Source organism: Rhinatrema bivittatum, chromosome 2, assembly GCF_901001135.1.
Source record: "Rhinatrema bivittatum chromosome 2, aRhiBiv1.1, whole genome shotgun sequence".
In the NCBI taxonomy this organism is placed as follows: domain Eukaryota; kingdom Metazoa; phylum Chordata; class Amphibia; order Gymnophiona; family Rhinatrematidae; genus Rhinatrema; species Rhinatrema bivittatum.
In genome coordinates, this window is record NC_042616.1 from 636,806,220 (window position 1) to 636,828,010 (window position 21,791).

The following is a 21,791-nucleotide window of genomic DNA, read 5'->3' on the forward strand; positions in this document are numbered from 1 at the left end:
GTATGTCTTCTTATTATGGGAGTAACTTCTATCACAAGGATGTTAGCTGGGGGGCGGGAGGGGGGGGGGACGACAATTTTATTTGGTTCAAATATATGAGTGAAATCCATTTTAATTATTTTTAATATCGTAAACAGCATTAGGGGAAAAGTGGTTTTATTTTTATTTCACAGTTTCCTATTCATTGAAATGAGCTTTATTCCATTGTATAGCTACTCTACATTCCATGATGTGAAGGAGAAACAGACATAAATGAACTAAAACACGCACTGTACATAATTAATTCATCAGCTTATGAACTGCAGAGTGCTGAGACACACACACACACACACACACACACACTCTCTCTCTCTCTCTCTCTCTCTCTCTCTCTCTGGCTCTCTCCTCCTCTTCAGTCTGGGCCAGCCTCCCTAGCCTACAGCCAGGTCAGTCCCTTTGTGCCCGCAGGTTACAGCCTTTGCTGTTGCTTCACCCACTCTTCCATCGTGACAAAAAGCAGTCTGCTTTCTTCGGCTGATCTTCCCCATTATCGTAGGACGAAATCAGTGTAATCCAGAGCCCCCCACCCCTACCTCCCATACTCTCTCTCTCTCTCTGTTTCCTTTTCACTGCCAGGAGCACAAGTCAATATAGAACACAACCAAAGACCCTGCAATCCTGCCACAGTCACTTCTCCCGTCTTCTCGGGGGAACCCCGGCTACTTGACGGAACGCCGGCACCCCTCCTCCTCTCCCCCTCTCCCTCCCGCTTCCTCCCTCGTTCGCCTCCTCCTCTGCTCGAAGATGGAAGGGATGAGGTCATCCTTCCCCGTGCGCCGAGCTCCGCGCAGGCAAGCAGGCGGCAGCAGGGGGCGCTGCAGCAGCGGGCGAGCGCCCGGAGCGGCCATCCCCAGCCCCGGCAGAAGCGGGAGACGGGGAAGGGGGGAGGGGGTGAGGAAAGGAGGAGACACAGAGCCAAAGGTGGCAGGGAGAGGAGGGTTTCTTTCATTCTCCCCCCCTCGCACGCCGCTTCCTCTTTCTTTCTTTTTCTTTTTCTTTTTTTTTTTTTTCCCCCCCTCCTCTGCTCTTTTGTCCTTTTCTTTTCCCTGGTCATGGCCGCGAAGTCGGACGGGCTGCTGAAGATGAAGTCGAGCGACGTGGCGTTCACGCCGCTGCAGAACTCCGATCACTCGGGCTCCGTGCAGGGCTTGGCCGCCGCGCTGCAGGCGGGCTCGGCCGGAGGAGGAGGAGGAGGGGAGACGGGCTGCTCCGACGGCGGCTCCCGCTGCTGCGGCGGCGGCGGAGGAGGCGGCGGCGGCGGTGCCTCGCCCTCCCCGCTCTGCCTGCGCCTGGGCCGGGAGCAGCAGCGGCGGCGGCAGCGGCGCTACTCCCTCTGCGACTGCCTCTGGATCCTGGCCGCCGTGGCCGTCTACTTCGCCGACGTGGGCACCGACGTCTGGCTGGCCGTGGACTACTACACCCGGGGCCAGCACTGGTGGTTCGGGCTGACGCTCTTCTTCGCCGCGCTGGGCTCGCTCTCCGTGCAGGTCTTCAGCTTCCGCTGGTTCGTGCACGATTTCAGCACCGAGGACAGCGGCCCCTGCCCCCAGCACCAGCAGCAGCAGCAGCAGCCTCTGCCCCCCCACCACGCCGCCGCCTCCGGGGAAGGGAAGCCGGGCAGCGGCTCGGCGGCGGCGGCGGCCGGGGAGGGGGACGTGCGCCCAGCCACTCCGCACAGGCAGGCGTCGAGCGCCGGCAAGAGCGGCACCGGCGCCGCCGGGGGCCGCGCAGCCAAGCCGGCCGGGCAGAGCTCGGGCTCCTGCGCCTTCTGCGTGTGGCTCCTGCAGTCCCTCATCCACATCCTGCAACTCGGCCAGATCTGGAGGTAACGGCGGGGTTGGAGGAGGCTCGTCCCTCTCGCACCCCCTTTTCTTATACAGATTCACGGTGTGTGCGTGGCCCCTTATGCGCAGAACTTCTTCCTTTCTTTCTTATTCCCCGTAATATCTTTTATGTTCTAGCAGCAGCTATTGAACCTCAGTGGGTGGGAAAACAAATAGCGGGAGAGGTGGTGTTGATGAACTGCCCTGGATGCTTGATAGTATTTGGAGATGGGGAAGGTCTTTTACCTTCATAGCCTCATGATTGTTTTATGTATAGAGCTTGGTAGGGACTAGGGAGCAGCAATCGAAAATATTTAGGATGTATGCATTTTAGATAAATTCCATTAAAGAAAGCACCCACAAATTATGGTATCCTATTTTGATCTTCTATATACTATATGATTAGATACAGATTTGGGCTTCCTAAACATAATAAAGTGCCAGATCTGCACTTGGTGTTATTTTGCATATAAAGCACCCTTGATTTTTGCAATGCATTATCTTGCTTTAAAGGATAATCTAAAACTTGTAAACACCAATAACCTGCAGTCATAAACATCTGTATTTGGCAAATTTATAACAAATCTGATTGGCATTAAATATTAATTGTGACTTCTGGCTAAAAACCTTGAAGTAATGTGCTCTCCTTCTGCCTCTGCAGGTAAAGGTGATAATAATGTTCCTGCTACTGTGTATGGTTTCTGGAAAGTGGGTTCTGTAAAACAGGAGAAACTGTAGGCAAGGACAAGGATCTTGCTTGTTGTATAACTTTTAGTACTAGTGGGGACTTAGCTCTGCCGCTTGATTCATCTAGTAAGGGGTCATGTGATGTTACACAAACATTGCATTAATGTTAAGAAAATTATTGCATGGTGTAAAATGCACTAATGTGAATTAATCATATCTAAAAGTGTATTGCTCAGCAAAGCTGGGTGTCATTTCCTAAATTTCAAGTATTTGTTATGTCAAAGAAAATAAATATCTCATTATTGGTAGAAAACATGGATAAAACCAGAAAAAAAGTTTGGCTTACTGTATTATGCATAATTGTGTATATTATTTAGTCAACTCAACAGTAGAGTTTTCACAGTGCCACTGGAGCTCCAGCAAGTGGCAGAAACCATGCTGTAAAACTTACTGGTTTCCTGCTGTGCTTTCATGCAACTTAGGTATCTAAAGAAAGAATGAAGGCAACATTAATTCAACTAATGAAGGAATGTTGTTGGATGTGGAAACTTTGAACTGGCTTAAAAAAAAAGTTTATGATTGTGCTGATGCTTCTGAAGTGTCTAAAGACTAGGAAAAGAAAGCATTGTGATGACCACGTTACCCAAAGCAAATTTACCTTTGCTTTAGGTAAGGTTTGCGGGATGGAATCCACCAGGTCTAGTTCCTATTGGGACAGGTTTCTTGAAAGTGACTCTGCAGAGTAAAATTTTGACTTATTGAGTTGCTTTCAGTACATGCTACAGAAGTCTAGGCTCAATAAAAGTTCAGAGAATGGCAAGCAATGGCTTATACTTCTGAGACTGGCTGGCTGGAAACTTGAATTCCAGGTGTATCAGCAAGAGATGTTTTTTCTTCCTGTTAATAATAATAAGGCTTCCTCTTGATAATAATGTGTGCGCTTCACCTACCACCATTCAGTCTACATTCTGTGTTCAAAACAGATTGTGTGCGATGAGGAACAAAATTAATAAGACATTCCATTTCTTCCATCCATCACTCTGTTATTATTTTCACCAGCTATCCATTAAAGAGTTTGAGTAAAGAATAAGATGAAGAGGATATTTGAATAAATTAATATGTATGCAAGTACTTTCTCACATTTATCTAATTCCTGCTGACATGTTTACATAAGTATAGAAAACTACCCTGTTATTCCTTCTTCTTGCACAGCACTGCAGAACAATGTGTTTTTTCTTTTTTTTTTTTGCAAATTAAGGATCTGATTTACTACACACACAGAGGAGGCCATTTTTAAAATCCTCAGGGAGCTTGAAGATCCATAGTTACTTTGTTTGTATCCATGGACCTGCAGGCTAATGTCCCAAAGGAAAGTCCTCTGGCATCTCTCGCTGAAAATTTGGGGCAGGTGGGACTGCTTTAAAGTATGTATGGTAAAATGCACATGGATTTTAACATGAAATCACTACATGTGCTCTACCTCCCTCTATTTCTCCCAGCTCCACCTCTTTTTGCAGAAGGCATGTTCCAAAATAGCATGCATCCTTTTTCTCACTGAGGGAGAGGGTAGTGCTCAGCCCAGGGAATTTACTTGGGAGACTGCTTAGTCAACAAGTCAAATGCCTTTGAAAATTGATCTCAGCATGGGAAAAGCAAGGTTTAGTAAATTAGACTCTAGCTGCAAAAAGGATTAATAAATACAAAATCACTCAGTAAAATAATCTGGATGAACTAAAAGTACATTATTCATTTCCAGTTGCTCCTGATGACCCTTCATAAATTTTATGAGAGAAAAAAAAATCTCATAAGGTATTTACGTATTATTTATCCATGGGTTACTGATGACCTAATTTACTCATATGTTGCTCCTGGGAGTTGCATAGCTTTGTGTATATATATTGTATATTTACTTTACTGTGGATGACTCTTCTTTTTGGTGGTAAAGGCACGAGTTTTCAAGTGATTATTTGTACAACATGACACTATACGCATATGCCATGCCTTGGATTATGGCTTCCCAAACCTATCTTGGGGCCCTCACAGGATATCCACAATGAGTATTCATGAGATAAATGTGCATATCCTGGGTCTCTAATGCATGCAAATTTATCTCCTGCTTATTAACTGTAGATATCTCGAAAACCCAATTGGCTGTGGGTCCTCAGGATAGGTTTCGGAAGTCCTTTCTTAGAAGATATTTTGTATTGCATTTTCTAGTCTATGGGATGGTTTCCAAAATTTTCAATGAGCACATTTTTCTAAGGAGTGGGGAAGAAATAGATAGATATGTGAAAGAACTTGGAATCACTAGGAAGAGAATGGGGTTTTCAGTTTGTGAGGTTCAAAAGATTACACATATCCTGGTAATCTCTATATGGAGAATATCACTTCAAGAAGTTAATTATATGTTTTATTTCACTTGGAATGTGAACACCAAAGCCACTAACTAATGACTCAACTGCAGGTGAGAACAAGTCTTTCACAGCTTTTGAATTAAAACATATATTCATTTTTAAAGTGATAATATGTATATTTTGTAGAATGTTTTAGTTTTCCAAATCCTACTAATAAAATCACAGAAACAGTCTTTCCAGTGCATTTTCATGATCTTTAATTGGTGGCATGAAATCTTTAAAAATATGCTGTATTTTTCCTTTAATAGATGTATCAATAAGCTAGCACACTGAGCATGGACTTCAAAAGTAACTGCTCTCTGTGAGGCAGAAAACATGAACCAAGTATTCTACTGACAGAAAGATAATATATTCAAAGGTATATGTTCTTTATGACAAGAAAAAAGTGCATATTTATTGTCTGCAGCCTTTAAAATGTGAAATACACAGAGAAGTATGCTGGTTGTCTATTAAGTAAAGATGCATTCTCCAGAGCAGATATTCTAAACTGAATGTTTTAGTAAGTTAGTCAGTTAAGATTTATCTGGCTAACTTACATGGGATATTTAGCAGCAAGGCTATGCTGTTGAATATCCCCATAGGAAGCGCTAGTTAGCTAGACCTGCTCTAGACCTGCTATATATTATCTGGTTAACTTAACCGGATAAGTTTGAATATCGCTACATATCCAGCTAAATTAATCAGATAATAATTTCTCTCTAATGCACTCAAATCCTGCCCACAAGTTACCCGGCTAACCATTTAGACAAGTAAGTACTTATCCAGTTAAGTGGTGACAACTGATTGCAGTTGGATATTCAGTAGTACTAGCTGCCACTTTGCTGGATAAATCCTTACTTACCTAGCTAAGGCCTGGATTTATCAAAATGCACTAAATGTCACCTGTGATAGAAAAAGGGGTGTGTTTTATGGTAATAGGCAGTTTATTGCAATTTGTGCTAATACCTATGTGAAGAGCTAAGTTACTGCAAAGTGTGATATATTTTTTGCACTTTGAGATAAGTGCCACAATGTGGTATTCCCTACATAATGACCATGTTTACTATAAGAGAGAGAGAGAGTGAGTGAGAGAGAGAGATAATCTATCCGTAATACCCCCACACTAGATAGGTATTTATATCTCTATGGGAGGCCCACCTAGTAACTCAAGGTGAGGTTTAGGTATTAGTGTAGGGGTTAGGGGCCACTTTGACATTCAAAGTGAGACATACAACAGAACAGTGCTCTCTTGTGAAGATTTGATGACCCTCGGAGTGAGGAAATTCACTCAAAGATGAGATTTGTGCAATGTTCTCTCAACCTAGCTTGATGTTACCCAGGTAGAGAATCCATCACGCTAGGTTGAGAGAACAATGCACAAATCTCATCTTTGAGTGAGTTTCCTCACTCAGTAGGTCATCAAATCTTCACAAGAGAGCACTGTTCTGTTCGTACGTCTTACTTTGAATGTCAAAGTGGCCCCTAACCCCTACACTAATACCTAAACCTCACCTTGAGTTACTAGGTGGGCATCCCATAGAGATATAAATACCTAATCTAGTGTTGGGGCATTGTAATTAGTTTCTCTCTCTCTCTCTCTCACATGCTCTGCCACTATTGAAAAAGGGCTTCACAAAATGGGAAATCCTACCTCCTCTTTTTCAGATTTGCATTGCACCATACGATATGGTGCTATTAAACGGCGCTTTTTACATCAATAAGCCCTTAACACATGTGAAAACGCTTATAGCATTTTGATAAATGATCCTATAAGTAGCGCTGAATATTGGCTTTTCTTGATACATGATTGTAGGGTGGGGTTTATGACTCTATTGCTGTGAAGCTGAGGGTTAGCTCTTCAGATCATTCCCCTTAGCAGTGTGTAGTGAGAATAACGTCTGCTGCACTTAATGAAGATCCTTTATGGATTCTATTTATGCCTTGTATGGCCTGGCTTTTTATTGGAACTCTGTTTAGCTAACTCCAAATTAGATAATTCAGGCTAGTTTAGTTTATGTGTAGCTGACAGTGTGACTTTGTGACATCATCAATTATTTTGAAAGCAACTCTCTCAGGCTACAAAGTACTTAGTTGTACTAAGTGTTTTCTCCCATTTTTTGTCTATAGGGAAATGCTTAGTACATAGGGCCCTTTGAGCCTTTGATTATTACTGATTAGTCAATTGGCTAGGTTAATAGTTCTCAACCTAGTCCTCAGAGACCACCCAAGCAATCTGGGTTTATGGATATCCAGAATGCATATGCATTTGTATGTAAGCCTGTATTTTATGCTTGTATTTTTGTTACCTGCCCCAGGACTTCGGAGGTTGTGGGATAAAAATAATTGTAAATAAATAAATTATATTTACTTTCAGTGGAGGCAGTGATTGCAAATATGTGTATTCATTGTGGATAGATATCCTATAAACTAGACTGACTCTGCAGTCCCTGAGGAATAGTTAGAGAACCACTAGATTAAGGTCTCATCTGCCTTCCAATTCCAGAGTCATGCTTAAAGGTCTATAACAATTTAAAAAAAGAAACTTTATAGAATGTTTCTGAGAAGCTTATTCAGTGGAAAATCAGAAAGAAGTTGGTCATGATTGTTATAAAGCCAACACAAGGAATTGTTGAACTCTTTTTTTTTTTAATAGCCATATGGATGACATTGCTTTTGAAATGCATTGATATGGCAGCACATTTGATCTATTGGTTCTAAGAAGTATAAAAGCGTACCAGTCACTGTGTATTGGCACTAGAGAGAACTGGAAACTTTGTATCATATGGTATCTTTTAAAGTACCTCACAAGGCCCTACTTCAGATATCACCTGCGTGGTCTGAAAGACTTCTGCACCACAGCATCTTTCTTGTTGGTCCTTTAAAATGCATCACTACATGCCAGCTCAGTAGTGCAGTCGATTCACTGCGGATTGCCATCCAAGGGATCTGGGTTTGTTTCTTGAGCCAGGATGTTGGTTGCTGGGCCAGCCAGGCCTGGAGATGCTGCGGAGGCGGCCCCCGGGGGAAAGGGAGTGCCAGCCATTGCTCAGCAGTGACAGCTAGTGGCCAGACTCAGGATCTACACGACTGCATTCTGGACCGCTGGCTGAAGACCGTTTCTGTGATGGCTGGGCAAGTTGGAGGGAATAGAAAAATAGGGTAGAAATTGCCAGGTAGTGGTGAATGAAAAGTTAATCGTGCCATAATCGAACAGTGGACAGCTGCAATTGAATTGAAAGCCGAAAGGAGCAAAAGGACAGTGTATAGCTGAAAGAAAAGCATTACTGTGAAAAAAGATAGATACAACAATAGATACAACAAAAATTGATTCTGGGTAAAAAAAAAATAAAAAGCCATACAAATGTCTGATAACATCATAAAGTTACTGTGATAGGTGTGGTCAAACCAAAAACAGCCTGAAGTAGAGAGCTGTTACTTTGCCATATTCATCTAACTTTCATGCCCATTTGGCATGAACGTTTTGCAGGTAAAGTTGAGCTAGATAAGTGGTGGAAGTATTCAAAAATCAGCATTTAGCTGGGTAATTCACAAGTTAACCAGCTAAATACCATTGAATTTAGACCCCTAGGTGTTCTCTCTGTTTTTTCTCTTCTGGATATAATGGGTCCTATGTACCAAGCATTTAATCCTTTAATACTTCAGGCCCAATGTTATTTGGTTCCATACCATTTTCATGGTAGTTACAATGCCTACCAAGACATTCAGATTCTTGTTATTGCTAGCAGAATCCATGTTATTGTCACTGGTAGTGTATGGTAAGGCAGGCACATGTTTAATTTCTGCAATGGCAGCATGACATTTTATTTCTTTTGGCATTTATATGGTGCATTAATCCAGGGTGATCTTCAATCACTTAAATATAGGCACAATGAATGCCTCCCCTGGACAACTTAGAATTGTACATACCTGAATGATAAAGTAATTTGCCCGAGGTCACAGCAAATGTAAGGGGCGGAAAGAGGATTCAGGTCTTCCAGCTCTCTTTTACCTTTACCCTGAGGTCACTTCTTTATTTGTTCCCTGCATCTGTTTTTTCCATCATACATATATTTCTTATGAGTTTTGTATATCACAAAGATAGTCACAGAACTTTTTTTTTTAATTATTTTAGTATACTTTCCATGTTACTTCAAGTTTCTTTTTTTTTTTTTTCACTTTCTCTCTTCAAGCAGCAATTAAATGTAACTCCATAGGTAAAGTGTACTCAACGTGACCTCAGCTCTATTCAGGGCAATGCAGATCCTAGAATTCCGGGCTTGATTTATAATGGACTTTCACTCATGGGGAAAAGCCGTTGCTTAATCAGTCTCACAGCAATTATATGCTTGATTTTTGTCTCAGAAAACAAATTTAAGAGTCTATCACACTTGTCTAAAATGTTTTGGATGTGATCAAAATGTTTGGCAAAGATAGTTTTTACTGAAGGGTTTCTTGCAGGTTTATAGCTCGTGCTGGAGTTTGTTGTAGTGTTGCTGTTTGAGGTGTGCAAATAACATCTTTACATTACAGTTTCGAATGAAAACTAAAGATGAAAATGCAGTTTGCATCTTTATTTTAGGAGGTATTCTCTTGCTTAGTTAATTTCATCAACTGACTGCTTGATTGAGTTTCCCATAAATTTGTAGCAGGTATAGTTTTATACATAAGAGGGTAATTTCACAAGGCATTTCCATGGGGAAAACAGTGCTATACCCACAGAAATGTCCCAGCTGATATGTGGGTGCATCTCTTCACGTATGCCATGCATGTTCACAAGTATACCTGGATGGAGCGGCAACGCTTCTGCGAGCAACATTGATGAGGGGGCTTGCATTTAGGCACACTCTTATACTTTTTCAAAAGGATGTGGGTAAATATTCCTAAAAAGAAATCTACACACACAGACTATCAGGTGTAAATTGTGAGTGGGAAGATATGATGGGATAATTTTCAAAGGAAACCTATGCACATATGTTCGCTTTGAAAATCTGTACAGCTTATGCTTGAATTTGTTTTCAAATTTAGGTGGGCTGTTACAAAATTACCCCCATAGTCAGATAAGTGACTTTATGATATTTGTGAGTCTATGATATTTGTCACATCACAAGTCTCGTGGCAGTTTATGCAGTGCAAAAGCTGAAATCTACTAGTAGAGCATAAGATGACCTGACAATTCATGTTTCAGTGGGAAACAATTTTGTATTTCTATATTCTATAATTAGCTCAGCAGGCTACATTCAAAATTTCCCTAGAATGTGAAAATCCCTCTCTGGGAATCAGTAGTATTATAACGTTCAAATCACTACCTACATTTGTTTCATAACATCTTCTGATTTAAATTCATATTAATTAAATTGGATCCCATGTAACTTTGCTGTGGTGTTCTATAGCCCTGATTCCCATAAATACAGGATGGGAGAAAAGCCTTAGTCCCTATGCACTAGCTGCCAGTTAATCCTCATATTGTGTTCAAGCTTGTGGTTTTCATTTATAAACGTAGCCATGATCTTGCTCTTTGCTATCGGTCTGCTTTTTTTTCCACCTTTATATTGAACCATGGTCTCTTTGTTCTCAATCAAGCACTTTTGTCTTTTCTAAAGAGGCAGCATTTTGCTTCTGTGCCTTTATGTATGTAGCCTGGTTAATAGTTATAGGCTTCGACCTCAGGTAGTAGTTTACAAACTGAGGAATTACGCTGTTTAGTCATCCCTGTGGGGTGCTTCATATCAGGAATTTCCAAATAAATAGACTTTCAATTTCAGGTAGCTCCAACTTGTACAATTTATTTTCTAGCCATAGTTCAACAAAGAATGCAGCTTACATTAGGCTTCTAGCACAACGGCTCTCTCTTTTCCCTTCTCTTTGTAAAGAATCTCTCTCTTAGATGTCTTTTCACACATGCACAATTATCCATTGGACTCAATCACCACAGTGGCCTCCCTGAGCCATTTCAAAACTGTACCAACAAACCAGGTATACTTTTTATAGCACCTTCCTACTCCCCCGAAACAAGTTATAACCTCATGTTTAAGATGCTACTTTCACATAGTTATGTAGAGGCTGAAATTAAAAAGATTTGTGTGCTTAACTGTGCAAGTTAGGTGCCTAGATGTTTCTAAATAAATACCCGCCCCCCCCACTAAGCACCTACATTTAGGCATCTAGTTTTACTAAATACCCAAATGTAGATGCCTGAAAAATGATCAGGGCCAGTGGTGGAGTCAGATTGGAGGAATGAAGTTAGGCACCTAGCACTGATTTTCAGTGCCGGGTGTCCTTAGGTGCTAAAACTTAAATGAAGCAATAGCTGGTCATAAAATTAAGAGCCTCAATTTTAGGTGCCTAAAGTTAGATGCCTAGATTTTTCAGCCCAAAGCTTAGGTATCCAAGAATGACTGAAAATGGATGCCTTGCTTAGGGCCTCATTTACTAAGCATTTTTCCTGTAGGCATAGAATGGGAGAACAGCCTTAGTAAACCAGGCCCTTAGGCATCTAAACTGAGGCACTCAGCAGTCTTGGAATATCAGTCTCATAGGTGAGTAGGTCGAGAGATTAGCAGAGGCTCCATCAAGTCCAATATTCTTCTCATTGCCGAACAGCTTTCTCTCTACAAAGTAATCCAGAGGAAGATGAGAAAAACATTGTGCAGCTGTAGCCAATTCTATAACAATGAAAATAATTCCTTCCCAACTCCACAGTTTAGTGATCAGTTCAGAATTGCTGGATTAACATTTTTCCATAATGTGCAACTACATCATTATACCCACCATTATCTTTTTTTCTTTCTCTAAAAACTCAGCCGGTGTAGTTCTGAATTTTATTGAGGGCTTGATTCACTACATTCGGTGACTATGGGAAAAGACCTTAAAGAATCAGACATATTAGTATTATAGCCATGATTTCTGCTGGCAAAATATTTCATAATTTCATCACACTTTCAGTAAACAAGTACAAAAAGAAATGTAGAACAATTTTTCAAAGATTCATTTAATGGGAACATGTCATTTTTTTTAAAATTTTGGACTAGATCCATAAGTTTTATGTGAAAATATTATTTTTGGTTTCTAATATGGTTGTTATAGGTTGAATGATCAGGAGATGCATGCATTATTATTATTATTATCAATTTAAAAAAAAGCATTGAAAATTCCTTCCTTAGAAGACAGTTAAACCTATTGCCCCTTAACCTAGAGGGTGCACACTTATTTTGCTTACTACTTCCTAAACTGTTTTCTGATTAAAAATTAAAACTCATCTCTTCTATCATATCCTGGTGCCTGATTCCTCAGTTCTGCTGTGTCTTTTATTCACCCAGCATGTAACTGCACTTTTTATTTGCTTGTTTGTTTTATTTTATTTTTATAGAACAATTATACATAATGTTTGAGAACATCAAAAGAAGAATATAGTTTGATCTAGGAACAAAAGAAATACACCTTCCACACATGAGAGCCAAAGTAAGTTTGAGAAGAAACTGAATTTTCCTATTTTACAAGTTCCAGCTAGTCCTCTAAATTCAGGGACGATCTACATTGCAATAATAAAATACTTAAAGGAAACAACCAAGAAAAGTAACTTCATATTTACAGGGTCATTCTTTAAACTGTGATATGTCATTATCACGTGCGTTAGGGTGTTATTGCATGAGATAAGGCTCTAATGCCAGCGATACCGGCCGCATTGTGGTGGTACAATTTAAATCAGGGGAAAGAAAGGAGTGTGGGAAGGGTTTGGGTGGGGTTATGGTCTGGCAGCGCTGCGGGCGATAATGTGGAAAACATTATCGCCAGCAGTACCACAGGAAATAGTATCTGTTTCTGTGGTGCGATGGGGGCGAAAGTGTGTGGCCTGGCCGCAATCGCGGTGTGCGAAAACACAGTGCTGCGATGTGGCTGGCTGCATGCTTTAGCCCTTCCCCTGCCCCTTTTTATCCCCACGGGCCATCATTCTATATTTATAGTGGAACGATGAATCCCGGGGTTAGTTTGCCTAGCAAGCCACCTCAGATCTAACATTCCTGATAAAGATGACAAATATAAACAATGCTCAAGCTGTAGTCCCCTCTCTTCTAGTTCACATGAGTATGTTCAGGAGTCAGGTGGAACTTCTAGCTCTGAAGCTGCTCTGACATTCAAGAAAAACCCCAGTTGGTTTCCCTGTTTTTTGATTATGCCTTTATAAGGAAATTTAAGGAAAAATTCCACATTAAGAGATAAAACCTCCTGGCTTATTTCCAAAAACCATTGCTTTTTACTCTGAGTTGAGATATACTCCAATACTGTGCACAGAAAAAAATCTCATTTAAATTTTTTTAAAAAGCATGTTAATGTCCAGTCTGAATCAGGTTCAAGAATATATCACAAAAGTGGCCCTGGTGACTTCATCCTCAGTAGGTTTCTCTAAGATGCAGACTACATCCAAGCTCTCCATTGGTTTTTCTTCCTTTTTGACCCCTAAGTTGCATCTTCAAAAGCTTTAGAAGATATTTTTTAAACACATTCAATAAAATGGTGTCTTTCTAACAGCCACACGGGCGTGTATGTACGCTTGTTTGCCGGCTCAAGTGAATGAACATGGCCAATTTATAAAATACGCGGGTATATACACGCATGATATAAAATTGGCAGTACGTGCATACATGTTCACAAAATTTTATATGGATACGCGCATGTGTGCGCAAATGCCGGCTCTACCACGTAAGTGGAGGGATTTTTATTACATATGCCTACCGACACAATTGCCAGTTTCCCCAGTCCACTCCCAGTTTACCAAGGTAAAGGCTGGAACTGCCTAACCCCCTTAATTAACCTGCCTCCCATTACCTTTTTAGCCCCAACCATTCAATCCTCACTGACTAGCCTTGTTTTTATTTTTTTTTATTATACTAGTTACATGCCATCTATAGCAGAAGTAAAGATATGCAGATAGGGATCCTGGTGCACACTTGTGTATGTAAATAGTTATGCGCTGTTTTAACGCTAAAATCCTGGAATGCCCATGTACTGTCCAGACCATGCCCTGCCCCCTTTTTCCCCCAAAAAGTTGTATGCGTGTACTAGGGATGTGAATTGTTTTTTGACGATTTAAAATATCGTCCGATATATTTTAAATCGTCAAAAATCGTTAGGGCCACGATACAATACCAATTCCCCCGATTTATCGTCAAAAAATCGTAAATCGGGGGAAGGGGGAGGGCATTTGGGGGGGGGGGTTCGGGAGGGTGGGGGATTTAATTTAAAGGGTCGGGGTGGGTTTTAGGGGGTTTTAGTGTGCCGTGTTTTAGTGTGCCGTGTTTTAGTGTGCCGCTGGACCCCCAGGTAATTTAAGGCATTTGGGGGGGGGTTCGGGAGGGTGGGGATTTAATTTAAAGGGTCGGGGGTGGGTTTTAGGGTGTTTTAGTGTGCCGGCTCACGATTTTAACGATTTTCACGATACTTTACACACCCAAATGGCAACAATACGATTCCCTCCCCCTCCCAGCCGAAATCGATTGTTAAGACGATCGAGGACACGATTCACATCTCTAGCGTGTACTGGGAGATATGCACATACTCGCATGTTTTTAAAAATCTGCGTGGCATGTGCTGGCCCAAGAGACATGCATGTCTACTGGATTTGGTGGGCGCCAAGCTCTTAAAATTTACTCCTAAATAAACTTTAGGGGATTTAGGAAAGTGTATACATTTCAAGTTATGGTGGTAGATGGAATTCTCCAAGGCCTGCAGTTTCTTATGTCATATCAAATGAACTTTATCGACAGGTAAATTGGTTGTTGGAGAGCAGTAACCTGATGCATTAAGGACTGTATACACAAGGCATGTGTAAGGATAAAGAGGGCTGTGTCTAGTTGTGAATAGCTTTTAGGCTGGAGTCCAGTCCCTGAGCCAGAGGGAGGATCTCTTGACTGGAGGCTGAAAAGACTTGCCTATCTGTCCCAGTCCTGACCTACAGCCCTGCTCCTAAGGTCTCAGATTGGTCCTCAGGGGTTCCTAATGGATTGTTAGGGTTTTCCCAGTGTTCTTGACTTAGATGGCTTTGGGGGTTGGGGTAGGGGAGAGAGTTGATTTGAGGATCCCAGAGGTAACTTTGTATCCAGACCTAGAGTTCATGTACCTCAAATCTGTTATCTATGTTAATACTTTGCAATTGAGCTGTTGATGTTTTCTATTTGATTACTCAGCTTTATGAACCAGCTGTGAAGTGCCTTACTATGTTCTTGTTAAAAATACAACTCAAGAGTTTAAACCCAGCCTAGAACCATATCTAATGTCCTGCTTATTAGGGTTGGGTTTTCATTTGAAACAAAATAGAAAATGTCAATGACATTTCCTATTTTGTTTCATGATATTTTCAAAATGAAATGGAAGAAAACTTAACAACATTTTGTTGGTTTATTACAGTTTCATTTTGAAAAAGAAAAGAAAAAGCTCTATGGGGAAGATCAGAGACTTCCACAAGGCCTCCCAGGACTGACTCTCCCTCTTCTTGGCCCACCAACTGGGGTCCTCCGGGGCTCACCAATCTCTCCCCCCCACCCAAAAGGTACTGTGGGCAGGAAACCACCCTAGTCCCAATTTACCTCATCTAAGGGGGTCCAGAGGGTCAGGAGGGATGCCCACTCACCTCCTGTCCCAAGATGGTCAGCATTAAAAAGGATCTGAGCCAGTGAACCCTAAGACTGACACCATTGTGTGACATCAAAATGGCGCCATCTTATGGTCGGCTGGTGCCATTTTCTAGGACGGCCATATATTTGTACAGCCATACAAAAAATGACACTGGCCATCCATGAGAAGGTGCCAGTTTGATGTCACTCTATAACATCGGACTAGCCAACATCATTTTGATATCACACTATGGTGCCAGTCTAAGGACTGACTAGTCTGAAACCTTTTTCTTACAGATGACCTTGGGGCAGGAGGCAAGTGGGCATCCCTCCTGGCCCTCTGGACCACCATAGACAGGATAAGTGGGGACTGGGGAGGTTTCTTGCTTTGGGACATTTTGGGGATGGTTAGGGGGCAATGGGGGGGGGGGGCTGGGGATGCCCCATTTCATTTTTTTTTCTTTTTGTAGTTTTTGGAATTAAAAAATAATGTTTATTTCATTTCTGTATAGAAAAATCAGTATATACAAAATTTTATCAAGGGAAGCCCCCTCCCCCCAAAAAAAAGAACCAAAGGTCTTGAGGTTGCACACCCCTACTGCCTAGCCCCAGCCTGACAACATGAGCTTTAAAAGTCAGATCCTGACTCTGGAACTTTGACTCAAAATCAGTAAAAAATATGAAAACGTTCACCAACATGACCCAAAACACAGCTCCAGGTTGACAATCACAGTCCATGTTTCTTTTAGCATGATGATGTTATGTCTCCTCAGGACATTCCTCCATTCCAACTTGGTGGCATTGGAGAGTAAAAAAGATTACTCAAGGCTTTTTCTGAAGAAACAGGCATAACCATGTTTTTCTAAGCAGCCCCCTCCTTCTTAGGACACTGTTTTGCTGTAATCCCAGGAATCACCACATCCACTTTTGAATAAGAGTCCCCATTTCCTTCTGCTATCTTCTAATCTGGTCTCTGCTTAGAGTTACATCTGCCTAAATCTCCCTTCCAACTTCTATGGGCTTTGGTTCTGCCTCCATCAGGCCTGATGTAGGAAACAACTCAGCATGCATCACAATGCCTGGCATAAGAGGAGGAAGTCAAGCAGTTTCAGGTATTTTATTTTCTTTATTCTTTAGAAATAGGTTTTTCTAGGGAAGCAGTTATATGCTTTTTAGGCCCTTTACAACATCCTTCTCTAACTGAAGCAGACAAAGAATTTTTGAACAGAGATATTTTTGATATGGAAATATCGATGGTTAAAAAGTCATTGCTGCCAAATAAAGGTCCTAGACCTGATGTGTTGCTTGCTGATTTTGTCAGAAGTTTGCTTCTCCTCTCATACCTAAATCTTCATTATTTTTTTATATGTTTCCTTAGCACTAGTGTGACTAATGCATCCTTTCTAGGGGCCAGAATTACACTGGTAATCAAATTTATGGGAACATTTTGTTTCCTCGACAACCTTTGGTGAAACAAGTAGATTTTAACAAGCTGAACACAAATATGCATTTATTATGTCCGTATCACGTACCGTTTGCCAGAAAAGTGTGATATATATTAAGCATTGTTACGTGTCTGTAGCAGCATAAGCTATAATGGCAATGTTGGCACCAGAAAATAAAACTAAAAATGTTTTGCCACAGATTTTCATTTGTAATCACTGTCCAATGCTTCGTGGATGAGAGTCCAACAATAGTCACCCAGCATGGAGGGGTTCCTCTTGCCTTGATACCGTTTCTCCATTTTGACAATGTCTTCATGAAACCTTTCACCATGTTCGTCACTCACAGCACCAAGGTTGTCTGGGAAGAAGTCCAAATGGAAATGAAGAAAACGTATCTTCAATGACATGTTGCACTTCATCAATTTGTAGGCCTGAAGCAGATTTTCAACCTGTTCGACATAGTCTGCTGCCTTATAGTTGCCTAGAAAGTTACAAACATTCTTGAAGGCTTCCCACGCAACACATTCTGTACCTTGCAGAAGACCATCAAAGTGGCTGTCCTTCATCACAGCTCGGATTTGTGGGCCAATGAAAACACCTTCTTTTATCTTAGTGTCACTTATGCGTGGAAACATTTGCCGCAAATAATCAAAGGCTTTACTTTGCTTGTTCATTGCCTTAACAATAGGGATGTGAATCGTTTTCCATATCGTCTTAACGATAGAAATCGTGTGGCAGGGCAAGAAAATCGTCTTAGGCACGATTTTTTAGTTAAAAAATCGTTAAAAATCGTTTTTTCCGATTAGTGCGCACTAACTCGAGTTAGTGCGCACTAACTGGGAGTTAGTGCGCACTAACTGAAAATGATACAATTTGACACTTTTCAGGTCAGTTAAGGTCAGTTTAGGAATGAATATGTATTCCTATTGGCTGCCCTCTTATTTATTCATGTTACCAAGTTTCCTACTGACAGTATATGGGGGATGGGAAATGGAAACAGTTGGTAGCTTGACAAAACAAGTAATGTGATCAGTCAATGTGACTAGAACTTGTGCCCTAACCCTGATACCAGGGGTATTGTGATCTTCCTGCACACAGTGCCCTATCCCTATTAATACCAGGAGTGTTGTGATCTTCCTGCACACAGTGCCCTATCCCTAATACCAGGGGTGTTGTGATCTTCCTGCACACAGTGCCCTATTCCTGATACTGGGGGTGTTGTGATCTTCCTGCACACAGTGCCCTATTCCTGATACCGGGGGTGTTGTGATCTTCTTGCACACATCCCGGTATCAGGGATAGGGCACTGCATGCAGGAAGATCACAACACTCCTGGTATTAATAGGGATAGGGCACTGCATGCAGGAAGATCACAACACTCCTGGTATTAATAGGGATAGGGCACTGCATGCAGGAAGATCACAACACCCCTGGTATCAGGGATAGGGCACTGTGTGCAGGAAGATCACAATACCCCGGAGGAGTGAGGGTCAGGCAGCTCCCCCCTGTCTGTGAAGCCAGCCTCTCACTAGTAATGCAGGGAGGGAGCTGTCTCAGACTTCACCATCCTCCCCCCCCCTCACCCACACACCATTCACTAGCTGGGACATGGGGGAAGTCAGGAGTGAGGGTCAGGCAGCTCCCCCCTGTCTGTGAAGCCAGCCTCTCACTAGTAATGCAGGGAGGGAGCTGTCTCAGACTTCACCATCCTCCCCCCCCCCTCACCCACACACCATTCACTAGCTGGGACATGGGGGAAGTCAGGAGTGAGGGTCAGGCAGCTCCCCCCTGTCTGTGAAGCCAGCCTCTCACTAGTAATGCAGGGAGGGAGCTGTCTCAGACTTCACCATCCTCCCCCCCCCCTCACCCACTAGGGATGTGAATCGTGTCCTCGATCGTCTTAACGATCGATTTCGGCTGGGAGGGGGAGGGAATCGTATTGTTGCCGTTTGGGGGGGTAAAATATCGTGAAAAATCGTGAAAAATCGTTAAAAAATCGAAAAATTGAAAAATCGAAAAACCGGCACATTAAAACCCCCTAAAACCCACCCCCGACCCTTTAAATTAAATCCCCCACCCCCAAATAACTTAAATAACCTGCGGGTCCAGCGGCGGTCCGGAACGGCAGCGGTCCGGAACGGGCTCCTGCTCCTGCATCTTGTCGTCTTCGGCCGGCGCCATTTTCCAAAATGGCGCCGAAAAATGGCGGCGGCCATAGACGGAAAAGATTGGACGGCAGGAGGTCCTTCCGGACCCCCGCTGGACTTTTGGCAAGTCTCGTGGGGGTCAGGAGGCCCCCCACAAGCTGGCCAAAAGTTCCTGGAGGTCCAGCGGGGGTCAGGGAGCGATTTCCCGCCGCGAATCGTTTTCGTACGGAAAATGGCGCCGGCAGGAGATCGACTGCAGGAGGTCGTTCAGCGAGGCTGACCCCCACGAGACTTGCCAAAAGTCCAGCGGGGGTCCGGAAGGACCTCCTGCCGTCCAATCTTTTCCGTCTATGGCCGCCGCCATTTTTCGGCGCCATTTTGGAAAATGGCGCCGGCCGAAGACGACAAGATGCAGGAGCAGGAGCCCGTTCCGGACCGCTGCCGTTCCGGACCGCCGCTGGACCCGCAGGTTATTTAAGTTATTTGGGGGAGGTTCGGGAGGGTGGGGGATTTAATTTAAAGGGTCGGGGGGTGGGTTTTAGGGGGTTTTAGTGTGCCGGCTCACGATTCTAACGATTTATAACGATAAATCGTTAGAATCTGTATTGTATTGTGTTCCATAACGGTTTAAGACGATATTAAAATTATCGGACGATAATTTTAATCGTCCTAAAACGATTCACATCCCTATCACCCACACACCATTCACTAGCTGGGACATGGGGGAAGTCAGGAGTGAGGGTCAGGCAGCTCCCCCCTGTCTGTGAAGCCAGCCTCTCACTAGTAATGCAGGGAGGGAGCTGTCTCAGACTTCACCATCCTCCCCCCCCCCTCACCCACACACCATTCACTAGCTGGGACATGGGGGAAGTCAGGAGTGAGGGTCAGGCAGCTCCCCCCTGTCTGTGAAGCCAGCCTCTCACTAGTAATGCAGGGAGGGAGCTGTCTCAGATTGGTATCAGGGTTAGGGCACTGTGTGCAGGAAGATCACAACACTCCTGGTATTAATAGGGATAGGGCACTGTAAGAGATGACTGTAGTAGATTGAATAAAGATCTGATGTTTCTGCTCTCCTCACACCAAACAAAAACAACACACAAGCAGAGAAGCCCTTCTTACAAAGCTGAGCTAGTGAGTTAAGTAGGAGGAAAAGTAAACATACTTGTGCCAGTGTGGCTACTTAAAAAATACACTTACCAACAATCAATTACATATATTTGAACTGTGTACAGTTCCAGCCAGGACCACCTTTCTAAAATGCACAGTGATTGGCAAATTCAACATGCACTAGCATTTCAGGTGCCTGCTAACAAAAATAATAAACAAACAAGTTCTAGTCACGTGAGTGCTGATCATTACATTACTTTTTTTGTCAAGCTTCCAACTGTTTCCATTTCACATCCCCCCAACCATTACCTCAGTATTAGCCTTGGTAACATCAATAGATAAGAGCACAGCCAGCCAATAGGAATACATACATACATATTCATTCCTAAGTGACCTTTACTGACCTGGGAAGTGTGAACACTTTGTTTCATTTTCTGTTGGTGTTCGTTAGTTTCCAGTTCCATTTCCCATCCCCCCAACCATCACCTCAGTGGTAACCTTGGTAACATCAATAGATAAGAGGGCAGCCAGCCAATAGGAACACATATTCATTCCTAACTGACCTTCAGTGACCTGGAAAGTGTTTATTTGTATCATTTTCAGTTAGTGCGCACTAAATCGAGTTAGTGCGCACTAACGGGGAGTTAGTGCGCACTAACTCGAGTTAGTGCGCACTAACACGATTTAACGATTTTTAACGATAAATCGTTAGAATTTCTATTGTATCGTGTTCTATAACGATTTAAGACGATATAAACATTATCGGACGATAATTTTAATCGTTGAAAAACGATTCACATCCCTACTTAACAACGTTTTTCACCAGCCCACGTTTGATGTGCAAAGGTGGAAGAAATATCTTACTTGGATCCACCAATGGGTCGTGCACAACATTCTTCTGCCCTGGAACTAACTTCTTGCGGAGAGGCGAGACTTTTCTGATATAATGCGAATCTCTTGCTCGACTGTCCCACTCACAAACTAAGTAACAATACTTGGTGTAACCAAGCTGAAGACTCAGAAGAATTGCAACAACCTTCAGATAACCACACAAATTCCAGTTGTACCTCAAGTTCTCAATGTGGTTCAGCAGTAGCTGCATGTTCTCATACGTTTCTTTCATATGAATGGAATGTCCGACAGGTATTGATGGGTAGATATTTCCGTTGTGCAGCTAAACAGCCTTCAAACTTAAGATTGATGAATCAATAATCAGTCACCATTTTGTTGGGTCATGGTCACATCCGAGAGCACAGAACAATCCATTGATGTCACAGCAAACAATCAGACTGTCTACTTGATTGAAATAGTCTGTCAAATCTTCATGACGACTGCGAAATACTGACATTTTTGTATCAGATGACAAAAGATTCTATCCTTCCAGCCTTGACCCAAGCAGCTCCGCCTGGCTCTTCAATAAAGCCAAATCTCTGACCAAATCGTTCAGCTCTGACTGAGATATTAAATGAGGATCGCTGGATGTTGATGGCACAAAGTCAGGATCAGCCTCAGCTTCCATCTGTAATGGCTCACCATCATCGCC

At 42.5% G+C, this 21,791-nt stretch overlaps 1 protein-coding gene across 1 annotated transcript in view; it reads left to right on the forward strand.

The window, feature by feature from the left end:
* The first annotated feature begins 1,091 nt into the window (after positions 1–1,091).
* The window catches only part of LOC115083386 (XK-related protein 4-like), a 581,156-nt gene continuing 560,456 nt past the window's right edge, over positions 1,092–21,791 (forward strand). The window contains exon 1 of the mRNA XM_029587187.1: positions 1,092–1,864. Within this exon, the coding sequence (XP_029443047.1) occupies positions 1,092–1,864 (773 nt within the window). The remainder of the gene's footprint in view (positions 1,865–21,791) is intronic.